At 37.4% G+C, this 13,472-nt stretch overlaps 1 protein-coding gene across 4 annotated transcripts in view; it reads left to right on the top strand.

Moving 5' to 3' along the window:
• Positions 1-13,472, top strand: part of LOC134825156 (ras-associated and pleckstrin homology domains-containing protein 1-like) — a 44,397-nt gene that overhangs the window by 4,907 nt on the left and 26,018 nt on the right. For 2 of the 4 annotated variants that reach the window (XM_063837303.1, XM_063837301.1), the window contains exon 1: positions 7,849-7,917. The exons of the other annotated variants lie outside the window; for them this stretch is intronic. In XM_063837303.1, coding sequence (XP_063693373.1) covers positions 7,901-7,917 — 17 coding nt within the window. In that variant the 5' untranslated portion in view covers positions 7,849-7,900. Of the gene's footprint in view, positions 1-7,848; positions 7,918-13,472 lie in introns of those variants that run through there. 4 annotated transcript variants of the gene reach the window in all.

The following is a 13,472-nucleotide window of genomic DNA, read 5'->3' as shown; positions in this document are numbered from 1 at the left end:
TTTTGAGAAACGATATAAAATGAAGGAGCAATTGCTAACACTTTATGCGGTACACCCTGTACATATAAGCGACAAGAGAAACGCCATTGTTGGACGTGAGGAGAATGAGGACTCCTCAAACTACATTAAATGAATTCCTTCTGTAACGTCCTCAATAAATGTAATAAATTTGTAGTGTTGTAATTGGTTTAAAACATATCTAATATCCACGAACTCTCAGTTCAAGTGTAGTAATTAAAGTGTTATAAAGACTGTTAGATAAAATTAGCTGCATCTAGAGTCTAGTCTCATTTTAGAGTCTAGTCTCATTTTAGAGTCTAGTCTCATTTTAGTTGCCATCTAATCTGCTGCTGTCCAGCTTGCTTGTGATCAGGGCACGTCCTGAATTTGAGACCGGGATCATCTGACCTCATTAAGTCATTAATATATTATATAATGATTAAGACAATAATTGAATCACATTCATGACTGTAACTACCCAGTTATGAGTTCTAGGACCCAATTATTAGACCTAATTAGGGCTCAGATCACTGTCAGTACCATAACTAATTGTGTTACGAATTAGCAATTCATGTCATATAAATATCTCAAGAACAGTGATAAATTATCCCTGTTTCAATTACGTCTAGTTTTACTTCCTCTATTGTTTTTCCCAACATGAGTTCTGTAGAGTCCACTGAATACCACCATTCTCTCACCGACCCTGCCCCTCCTCCTCAAAGTGTTGCGAAGAGGCGTGCAAGTAGGCTGAAGCGTGCAAGTAAACTGAACCGTGAAAGGAGACTGATGCAGTCACACAGTTTGAAGTCCACTGAAACAACCCCAGCAGCAGCTGCAGTGTTAACAGAAGATAAGGAGTCTCCTGCTAACGACACAGAATCTTCTGATGACTTTCCTTCCACCTTTCACCTTATGCTTCTTAGCCTTTGGGAGAAGCGACCCGTTAACCGACCCGTTGCCCCAGACGAAGCACGCGCCTTTAAAGAGAGAATGTTTGAGTTAAAAAATCTTGGGTGTAATGTTATTAGCCCTTTAATTGTAACTGAAACTGGGGATGTTTTGCGCTTGTTCGATCTTTTGTGGAAAGACTGGAAACGTAAACCCGATGACCTCATTTTTTTACGATTTTTCCAGGTCCAAGATTTTCAAAATTGAATAAAAAATCTTCTAAGGCCTATCTCAAAATTCGGCTCGACAGATATCTTCTAAATGATCCATAGAACATATCCTGAAAGTTTCAGGGTGATTGCTCAAAAAATGTAGGAGAAGATAGATTTTTAGACTCGATTTTCAGGGCGCGCGATTGAAAATCGCTCGCGCAATACAATTACTCATGAGCGCTGACCTTTGACTGGCGATAATTTTGGCTAGGAACAATATTTTTCCATGGGACCAAAAGCAGCTGATAGATATCACTCCCCTCTATCAGAAACAACTATAAAATCAATTTCGAGAGAATTTTGATGAAGACCCCCCCCCCCCGGCCCCCTTAATGCACATTAATGCCCATTTATGCCCATTTATGCCCATTAATGCACATAAATTACCACGAACTACCACAAAATTTGCAAAAAAACCTGGTCATTAATGTCAGTATTATAGAATTTTGCTGAAATATACATATACATTAATGCACATTAATGCCTATTTATGCCCATTTATGCCCATTAATGCACATTAATGACCGTTGTATCCCCCCCATTATTATACTGTATTCGCCTCTTTGATAGCTACTTATTGTTTTTACCAAAGAAAATGCTCGTTTTAATATCTACTTTACTCAAATACTCAATCCTTATATCCACGAACTCACAGTAAAGTAAATAAACTACATTATATTACGAAGACTGTTAGATGGAAATAGCTGCCGCTAAAATCTAGTCACATTTGTGTTGCTATCCAGCTTGCTTGTTAAATTTGAGACGGGATCATCTAACTACATTAGGTTATTAAAATATAATAATTAAGACAATAATTGGATCACATTTGACTGTCACCCTGTTGTGATGTCACTGTCAGTATCTTTTAAGATGCTGACAGGTAAAACTGAACGCGTTACTAATTATTTATTGGTAATTTATGTCACAAAAATTGATCAAGGTCAGTGATGAATTATCCCCCGTTTCAATTGCGTCTTAAGTTCAATTTCTACAACTATCTCTCCCAACATGAGTTCTAGAGATTCCACTGAACAGGGCCTTTCTGTCACCGAACCTACCTCCCCTCCTCCTACCTCTCATCCTCCTACCTCTCCTCCTCCTACCTCCCCTCTTCCTCACAACCCCTCCTTCCGGAGCCAGCTCGAAAGTTTTAAGAAGAGGCGTGATGCAAGTCGTCTGCTACAGTCACACAGTTCACAGTGTAATAAAACAACCGCTGCAGCTGTAGTTACTCCAGAGGTTGTTAAGCCTCCTGTTGATACCAGCAACGCAGAACCCTCTGATGATTTCTCTTCTACTTCTTCACTGGTGTTTCCCAACCGCGGGATGAAGCGACTCTTGACCCAAGATGAAAGAATTGTTCGCGCAAATAAACGTATGGTAGCAATTAAGGCCAAATTAAAGAAGATTGTGGTTATAGAAACGAGCGATGATGCTCTACACATGTGTAATCTTTTGTGGGAACTTAGTTTTAAGAAGAGACGTGCAAGTAGACTGATGCAGTCACACAGTTTGACATCCACTAAAACAACCCCAGCAGTTGCAGTGTCTCCAAAAGATAAGGAGTCTCCTGCTAACGACACAAAATCCTCTGATGACTTCCCTTCCACCTCCTCTGCTGCTGGTTCATCTGAGTTTCCTAACCGTGGGATGAAGCGACCATTGACCCGAGGCGAAAAAGAATTTGTTCAGTTCTTTTGCGATAGTCTAATAGCGATAGCTAGCGCTAGCTGGCACTAGCCAAGCAGTATTTAGCGCTTACCTACACCAGCTACCTCTACCTGACGCCAGCTAACAGCAGCCTACTGATATTTTCCAGCACGAACGCTAGTTTAAGGAGTTAGTGTTATTAGATAGCGAACTCTTCTTGTAATTCGTGCTTACTTTCTAGTGAGCGCAGAGGTCAATTTCACTTTTAAATGAAAAGGACATTTGAATTTTGGTGTCATTATTATTGTGTTCTGTATCGTTTTAGATAATATGTTATGAGACTATGGAAGGATGGTGTGTAAGAGTTTGTCTTATCTTGAAAGGGGTATTGTTAGTTAGTAATCAAACACAGCCATATTTATATTATTAAACTGCGTTCACCTCTGAGATAGCTACTCATTGTTTTTACCAAAGAGAATGTTCATGTCAATGTTATCTACTTTATTCAAATATTTCCCCGAGACTCCCCCAGCAACTTATACAATAACTATAATTTTGTATTATACACATCCCTATTCTTTTATTCGCAACAATGCAGGAATAATTAATGTCTGTTAATAACCACAGCTAACCCACGTGACCGACACTAATACGTGACCGACACTATCTTAGGTAAGTGTAACGTTATCATGAACTGTGAATAACACTCCATAATGTCTGACTATGTGAACAATATGTGAATAATATGTAACAATACGTGAACTATAATGAAACTACTAACCTATCCCACTACGTGACACACGTAACAGGACATGACCTGTTCCAAACCCAGATAAGCTGAATGATAGGAAGCCTGATCAGATATAGTGTGAAAATATAGATAATGAGCTGATAGACATACGAAGTGGATTCTGGTGGGGACTGGGGAGGTTAAGTTTTTTGACACGTGACAGCATTAAACCAACTATTAGCCAATCAAAACCCATAGTTACTGTCACGTGTCAAATAATATGCTTTGATAGCTCCACCAGTATCGAAATCTATAGATTTACAATAGTATAGTAACCTCGCTACCATAGTTACGTATAGTAACCATGCTAGAAGGAAAATACATTCTCTGCAGTTTACCACATTCTAGCACTCACTGGGAATTACTATTTCGTTAATATGAACATGGTATAATAGGTTTGCAATTAAAACGCCCAAAAAAACAGCTTAATCATCTTTTATCGAATCAAAGAAAGAAGACCTGTACATTTTTAAGACGGTCAAGTAAGATTATTTTGAAAAGCCCATTTTATGACTGGATCCAGGCAGCCAAGTCACCCTTCGTTACACTTAATTGCCAAGACGATGGTAGCTAAATTTCGGTTTCTTCTTCCACATTTTCACATGATTTGCAATTTGTAGCGATAAATTATACATTTCTACTCGTTGGTATGGCTAGGGAAATTTGCAAATTCTTCTCAATTTTGTAATACCATTCCAGAAACAGTTCATGAAGGGCCTCATAAGACGGAAATTTGAAATTCGCATCACTTTTAACACCAAATCCGAAATGTATAATATTTTAAAACTTCTGATTCCTCATTCCATGGACGTGTGTTTTGCAAAACTGAGTTTTCCATAATATCATGACCAAATAAGGTCATACAGCATCTGAAGTCAGAACCCTTTTAAGCTTTTACCGATGGAAAACTATTCAGCTTTAAAAGTGAACAAAAGCACCGCTTTTTTAACACAATACTTCTGACATTTCTTCTGACATTTCTAGAACAAGTGTACTTGTGGACCAATAACATGGTTTTTAACACAAAGTCTGACCTTATAAATTAAGAATTACTAATTATTGTAAAACGTTTAATAACGTCAGTGTTGCTGGAATGTTATATCGTCTGATTACACTGCACTTTTAGTAGACAAAATGCAAAACTTTTGTTAAGAGTTGTTTGCACAATGCACATTTTAACTGTCATTCAACAATCAACATGTCTTATATTTATATTTATTATGTAAACGCTAGTATTGTTTGGAGGATTGAATGAAGTAAATGACGAAATTAAAGAATTTATTATTGTGGATTTGATGGAAAATCTCTTGTAATTTGAAGCGTCATTAGGGGTTTAATTTAAAATATCGATGTAAGATGGCGGTTAATGAAAAGTTTTAGCTCATCCTGCTTCAACAACGTTCAATACCTATTGTCCTGATCATTATACACAATATTGAGTGTGCTGCATTTTTACAGAGCACTGTAAACACTTAAATACTCTAATCGTCGATAGTAATTAGTATTTATAATAATTGTATTCAGAAGTTTAGAAGCCGTGTAGTAAATGGTGATCTCATTATTCTCAAAAAGTTAAAACACGACGATCTTAGTCTTATTTGGAGCTGAAAGCTGTGTACTAAATCATATAATACATATAATACTAATAGCAAAATATGATTTGCGGAGGTCTATGATGGATTGAAGATTTAAAGAACCTTTTACCCGTTTAATCGACGTGATCCAGCCGTGATTAAAATATCTTTGATTCTGGAAACCAACCAAAGCTCAAGATAATTAGATGTTGACATAACTGCATCATACCTGCTATCAATATTGTGAAGTACTTTTCCCACGAGAGCTTTCCTGCTATTGTAGGTGTTGTTAAAAGATAGGTATTTACTTTTGAGCTGAGAAATAGCACACAGCAGACAGTATAAGTGAGTAAGTGTAACAGAAACTCCAAAATGAAATAGTAGCAGTCAACTTTATAATGATACAGCTGAGTTCCACTATAAGATCAGATGTATTTGTATATCCCATCTCCCTGCTCGCTGGTATTATCCAATAGTTGAGTAGCACATCTAGTTACTCTAGACACAACTCACATTATCAGATATAATCAGACTGTCCTGATCATCTCTAGTCTCGTTACAACAATAAGTACAGTATCCAGCTTGTTACTGCTGGCTACTGTATCCAGCTTGGGCAGCTTCTTCTGCTAGTATCTTAACGTCTGTCAACAACAAGGCCAAGGGGGAAGCTCTTCCAGTGCCGTTCTATAAAGTGGACCTTGTTAGATTTATATTATAGTTGGTAACTATTAGTCACTACTCGCCCAAGTCAGTACATGATCCAGAGGATGAGTTCGGGGGACACAGAAAAAGCTGCGCTTATGTAAAGCAGTTGCAAAATGATCAATGACGCGCACTCTCTTTATTTCGCTTAAACCCTGCATCCTCGTCGCTGAGACCGCCAAAAGAGCTATTTGTAATAGTTCCAATGTACCCGCTTCCAGTGTTACAGTGCTCCTGTTACTTCCGCTGAATGATGGCTGAAGCTAAACAAATGGTAATAGAGTTCATGTTCCACTTGCAGTTACATACAAGTTCCATTATACAAGTGCTGGTTCATGTCTTATCATCACTACCTGATACCAGTACCAGACGAGTACCAGGCAAGATTAGCTGTACTTCTGTAGACTATTAATAGTAGTGGCGACAGTTAGAGTGGTAGTCAGTAGTGGTGGTGACGGTAAACTAATCAAGTTGGCGGCTTCCAGTGGATGAAATTAACCATTACATTCTCGCAATTAGAATACCTCTAGAAAATGGGTAGAAGTTATTGTACTAGTAATCTCGAGGGTCAGTTTAAACTTCTGCTCACTTATAACATTATAAAATGTTTACAATATCATCGTTTGAGAACCACACACACGATGGCTCAACAAGACAGTCCACACTTCACATCTTAATATCTTGAATACAGTTTATCAGACAAGTCAGCGTACAGCCCATAGATAAGACAGCAGACATGAAGCTGATAGCTTCTTCCTGGGAAGGGAGTATACTGTGCTTACTTCCAGCTGTGATCCAGTCACGGTTGGGAGGCTTGTTGATAACAATTACAAACAGTATCATAACTTTATGTTTGTTAGATTAGAAACTCATAACTTGTGCCGCACAGTACTTCACTTCAACCATAGCATAGACACTCCTTACTTGTTAAAGATACCGGGACTGATAAATGATGACCCGGGGATAACAAAGAGGGTATAACGAGGATTGTCCGAATACTGGTCCTTTAGGGACACCAGACATCTCTCTCTCTCTCAAAGGGAAAACAGTGGTGGAACATCCTGGGCCGCCAAGTACTATAGATAGTACTTTATTTACATCTGTATTCTGTATAGACAGTGATCATTTGATAAAGTTAAGAGGACCTACTTGTTTAAGACACCGGCCCGATTACTGATGAGTGTGACTACCACCAGGGGAGCTGGGGTGCCATGATTCTTTTGAAGGAAAGATAGGACGACATTTAGTTAAACATCCATGTTGAGTATCCAACTTCCAAGTAAGACAGTGTTAAAAGTCGGTCGGAAAGTCTTTAAGAAACTTGTTTACAGCCGTCAGCTTGTTTATATTGACTATTAGACTCGTTCAGACTCAGTCAGCAACGTAATCAATCCGTGATGTTTAACAAGTTCATTGTGTGCTCGGTATGATGCTACGTAATAGTCAAATAGTGCGACGTCAATAAAACAGTGACAAACTTAATGTGACATTTACTCATATCATATGCGCAAAAACACGCAATAGATTTTCGATAGATACACTGTAGCAGGCATTATCAAAGATAATAAGTTAATAAAATAGTAGTACAAGCATTGGAGCTCCAGCGAGTCGTAACATTGGTGCTGTCACACTACTATTGTCACTAACTCATGTTACTATTGCAATTGTGACGGCCAATATATTAAATTGTGATAACGATTAAATCATTAAGAATTAAGATATTATTTAAACACTGTTTGGGACATGTTACTCCGTACACAGCTCAGTGGGGAGTGAATGCACTTTTGATACTATCCAGATATGTTCTGATTTTCTCTGCTCACCATGCTGTGCAATTTTATAGTTGTTGACGTTTCGGAGTACATCTTAACGTCAACAGTACTTAATACTGATTTTTAATCCAGAATGACTTGATTTCTACAACGATACTGTTCGTCTAATAAATGCTGTATTATATACCATAGCAATGGTATATTAAGATAAGTCCTCTAATCGAGGCGCGACAGTAATCAGTAATCTTCCAAATGCCGAATAAAAGTAAGTTATATGTTGTTAACCCTTAGCACTTACCCGTCTTTATGGCGGTTATGATATTTTATTTTTATTAAAGCTACAAAGTAATGTAAGATAAATGTTATGTGTTGTTAACTCCTAGTAGCACTAGTGACCACTTTACCAACAATGTGCCAGTGCGATTATAAAGTTAAACTGTTTGATTCACACAACTAAAATAACGGCAAAATATATAAGTAAGTTATATAATATCATTAATCCTTATGACCAGTTAAAAGTGTCTAAAATAACATTTAAACCCCGTATTCTACACTTCTAGACTACTACTTCTAGACTAATACCACTGTTGGTGTTGTGCTGTAATCATAGTCTTACAGAACAATAAAATTAACACTGGCCAAACTAACCAGTGTGTCTTACAAGTTCACCTTTACTCGGTGTCACTAGTTCAACTTGTAGAGTGACGTTATTGTAAATATTATCATATATATCGGGTTTAAACTTTCTAAATTTTCCAACAATTTCTATATTGAGTAAAAAACTTACTGGGTTTAAACTTACGCCATAAGTTTCGGATAAAGATTTAACAGGTTAGTTACTGAGGGTAGTTACTGCAGATAAGTATTACATGGTAAGTAGTACAAGGTAGGGTTAAACAGGTTGTAACTGGTGTATTTTTTGACTTTATAGTGGTGTGATACAACATTGTGATACAACACTGTGATACAAACTTAAGGATATATAACGCGAACGGATTGTCAGTGTTGAACTTTATCTCTTACTTTTAGGTATTATTCTACCCAGGTCGATCCCAGGTCGATCAAAATCTGGAACGAGTTTCATAACCGCGCTTCTCTCGATCTCCATGTATCTCTATCAAACATGAGCAAACGTAACATATCTAGTTCCAATTCAGTTTCTCATTGCAAGATGTCCGGAAAGGTCTTATGAGGTCGTCCTCAATAACGTTGGTTATAAAGCTATAAGATGGTTGCCAGAAAAGGGAGCTGTTCAGCAGATTAGGCCCTGTAGACAGTAGACACTAGACACTAGACACTAGACACTAGACATGCCCTCCGTTATACTTATACAAGTCTGTACACTTACATGTGCACTTACATGTGCGAATATGAGATCTGTTGATTTGGTAGAAGTCTTAGGTGAAGAGCTGTTTTAGGTGAGAAATCACGTGCCTTCGCTTCAAACCACGTGACTTTAAATCCACACCACGTGACTTTAAATCCACACCACGTGATTTTAAATCCACACCACGTGACTTTAAATCCACACCACGTGATTTTAAATCCACACCACGTGACTTTAAATCCACACCACGTGATTTTAAATCCACACCACGTGACTTTAAATCCACACCACGTGATTTTAAATCCACACCACGTGACTTTAAATCCACACCATGCGACCTTTACTTTACACCACGTGATTGTACTGCCTGGTGATATCTGGTCAAAACTTGATGATATTTTGACTACTAACCCTTTGATACTCTAATAGGCTTTTTGTGATAGAAATTCTTACACATACTCTAGTAGCAGGGAATAGTTGAGTGTGCACTTCGATGTGTACTATTTCTGACAACACAGGGTTGTTTGTTAGGTCATTCTTAACCAAAATCGTGTGGGTGCACAATTTGTTTCGCTAGAGACAACCCTACAGGGCAAATTTTCTAAATTACCCTCAGTCGCGTATACGAGATTTTCGTATTTCGGCTCCTGAAGGTCATAGAGACTTCAATTTTGACTTAAAATTACCGCAATAGCCATATTTATATACAACTTATGAAGCAACATAAGGTCTCCAGTGCTTTGTTTTATAGATATTGACAAAAAACTGTTTTTTGGCTCAGCGAACCAAAAATGGGACTGAATTTTGGTAACTTGAACTAGGAAGATCGTAGAGACTTGAATTTTAGCTTAAAATGAGCGCAAACATCACATTTATATACAACTTATAAAGCAATATAAGCCCTTTAATGCTTATTTGTTAAGATATTGACAAAAATCGGTCATTTTGACTACACGCGTGAGGAAAAATGCCAAATTGGGCAACAACTTTGGTCTTTTTTTGACCAGTTTTGTGCTCAAGTTATTCAAATGTGCTTTGATGTTGTAGATCGGGTGTTTTCTTCCAATATGGGTTTCGGTATAAATCCGGAAGCACCCGGTTCAGATCATGGGTGATAGGGGTTAAAAACCCTAAAATCTCAGGCGATGGGCGAGACAATTGTCTGAATTTGGTTATAAAAACACTTGCACTCTTTGCTAGGGTTTGCTTTTTTCTGCTACATCGATCCGATTTCTAACTACTAATCATCCCCCTCTACATCATTCTCTTTTAGATACATGATTTCTATAAGTTCTTGAAGGTACATCCGGCATGATGTAAAGTCTATATCAAAGCATTTTAATGTGGTCTTAACAAGTTGCAAGATATTCAAGTTCACTAATAAAACAGGATATTCTTCTTTTACATATTGAGTAATTGTGGGCTTTTTGAGGGGAGGCTATAAAATGGCCAAATATAACTTTAACGTAAACGACCCAATAATAATATTAAACGTAGAATGAAACTACTTAAAACTTATACAGATTCATGGTATCCTGTTTCAAGACGCTTGCTCCTGATTTTTAGCAACAATATCGACTGACCCCACGACGTTGTAATATAATTGTGGGTAGGCTATCACTTGATGTATAAGTTTTGAACGGTAGTTTGTAAAAATAATTACATTCTACAAACATTATACGCTCCTACTATGCAATTACTAGCCTCTGGACTAACTCCCAATCATCTGTCCATATAATGCAAATGGTGTTTCTGGACAGATAGATGGTGTATGATGCCCTCATGCTAAATTCAGCGATCTTCATGCAGGCCTTTTTCTCTTTAGTGTTTACGTTCAGGTGGTTCATAAAGGTTTGGAGGCTGCAGTTGTAAATGCCTCGAACTCGAACTCGAACTGCTACTGTGTGGAGCTTGCAATCTCTTCTGTCAGCTGCTGATATCTCTTAATATTCTTTTCTCTTGATCAGCAAAGTTCTCTTTATTTCAGATGCACCTTCTTCGCTTTATCTGAATAGATTACTACATCTGGTCTCAGTGGTATTACACTAATGTAATGTCTAACAATAACGTTTATAAGTGCTAAAATTTCGAACTAGCTGACCATATTCGGAGGAGAAATTTGGGGCAGTTTTTTGCTTGGAAATACTGATTTAATCGAATAAATTTCTCCTCCGAATATGGTCCGCTAGTTCGAAATTTTAGCACTTATAAACGTTATTGTTAGACATTACATTAGTGTAATACCACTGAGACCAGATGTAGTAATCTATTCAGATAAAGCGAAGAAGGTGCATCTGAAATAAAGAGAACTTTGCTGATCAAGAGAAAAGAATATTAAGAGATATCAGCAGCTGACAGAAGAGATTGCAAGCTCCACACAGTAGCAGTTCGAGTTCGAGTTCGAGGCATTTACAACTGCAGCCTCCAAACCTTTATGAACCACCTGAACGTAAACACTAAAGAGAAAAAGGCCTGCATGAAGATCGCTGAATTTAGCATGAGGGCATCATACACCATCTATCTGTCCAGAAACACCATTATATGGACAGATGATTGGGAGTTAGTCCAGAGGCTAGTAATTGCATAGTAGGAGCGTATAATGTTTGTAGAATGTAATTATTTTTACAAACTACCGTTCAAAACTTATACATCAAGTGATAGCCTACCCACAATTATATTACAACGTCGTGGGGTCAGTCGATATTGTTGCTAAAAATCAGGAGCAAGCGTCTTGAAACAGGATACCATGAATCTGTATAAGTTTTAAGTAGTTTCATTCTACGTTTAATATTATTATTGGGTCGTTTACGTTAAAGTTATATTTGGCCATTTTATAGCCTCCCCTCAAAAAGCCCACAATTACTCAATATGTAAAAGAAGAATATCCTGTTTTATTAGTGAACTTGAATATCTTGCAACTTGTTAAGACCACATTAAAATGCTTTGATATAGACTTTACATCATGCCGGATGTACCTTCAAGAACTTATAGAAATCATGTATCTAAAAGAGAATGATGTAGAGGGGGATGATTAGTAGTTAGAAATCGGATCGATGTAGCAGAAAAAAGCAAACCCTAGCAAAGAGTGCAAGTGTTTTTATAACCAAATTCAGACAATTGTCTCGCCCATCGCCTGAGATTTTAGGGTTTTTAACCCCTATCACCCATGAACCGGGTGCTTCAGGATTTATACCGAAACCCATATTGGAAGAAAACACCCGATCTACAACATCAAAGCACATTTGAATAACTTGAGCACAAAACTGGTCAAAAAAAGACCAAAGTTGTTGCCCAATTTGGCATTTTTCCTCACGCGTGTAGTCAAAATGACCGATTTTTGTCAATATCTTAACAAATAAGCATTAAAGGGCTTATATTGCTTTATAAGTTGTATATAAATGTGATGTTTGCGCTCATTTTAAGCTAAAATTCAAGTCTCTACGATCTTCCTAGTTCAAGTTACCAAAATTCAGTCCCATTTTTGGTTCGCTGAGCCAAAAAACAGTTTTTTGTCAATATCTATAAAACAAAGCACTGGAGACCTTATGTTGCTTCATAAGTTGTATATAAATATGGCTATTGCGGTAATTTTAAGTCAAAATTGAAGTCTCTATGACCTTCAGGAGCCGAAATACGAAAATCTCGTATACGCGACTGAGGGTAATTTAGAAAATTTGCCCTGAAGGGTTGTCTCTAGCGAAACAAATTGTGCACCCACACGATTTTGGTTAAGAATGACCTAACAAACAACCCTGTGTTGTCAGAAATAGTACACATCGAAATGCACACTCAACTATTCCCTGCTACTAGAGTAACAGTTTCAGAAAATTCCACCCTTATTATCAAGTTATCAGCTTCCGATAACTAATTTCGACTTTTTATACCTACAGTTATTTTCCATAACAGAACAAGACAGCCCAGTGAAATGAACCAGGTCCAACAAAATGACGGAAACCTAGTCTGGAGTCAAATAGTTTGATGATTTAAACACGTTTAGAGCCTATACAGGTTTCATTCTTTAGTTAAGCTGTTCTAAAGACTTCTTCAGCCAACATTCCATTCAACAAACATACCATGGCAACCAGTACCAGTAACCATGGCAACTAATACTCGTTGTCAACACTACTAGAGTATCTCTTATAAATCTCAAACTCTAATAACACGTCCTGGTCATCGTCACGTGACTTTTTAATTGTTGTGTGTGTGTGTCTTGAAAGAAGAGAAGCCGAATATAACAGGATAACCAGTAAATCGTTAGAAACCAACAAATTGTTATACGAAAGTTTAATGAGTGGGATACCACGCTCTGTTATTGAAGCGTTTTAAAATTTAGGAATATCCTTTAATCGGAATTTAGGAAATTTACTTAAATAAGCTGTGATTACTGGAAACTTTGTACGATTGGTAGTATTTTCTACAGAATAGTGCTGAGACTTACGTTATTCAGGAATTCATTTCAATGTAATCACGAGAACAATTATACTACTTTGAGTTAGA

This window comes from Bolinopsis microptera, chromosome 13 (genome assembly GCF_026151205.1).
Source record: "Bolinopsis microptera isolate Bmic1 chromosome 13, MBARI_Bmic_1.0, whole genome shotgun sequence".
Lineage (NCBI taxonomy): Eukaryota > Metazoa > Ctenophora > Tentaculata > Lobata > Bolinopsidae > Bolinopsis > Bolinopsis microptera.
This window is presented reverse-complemented; position numbering and strand designations above follow the sequence as displayed.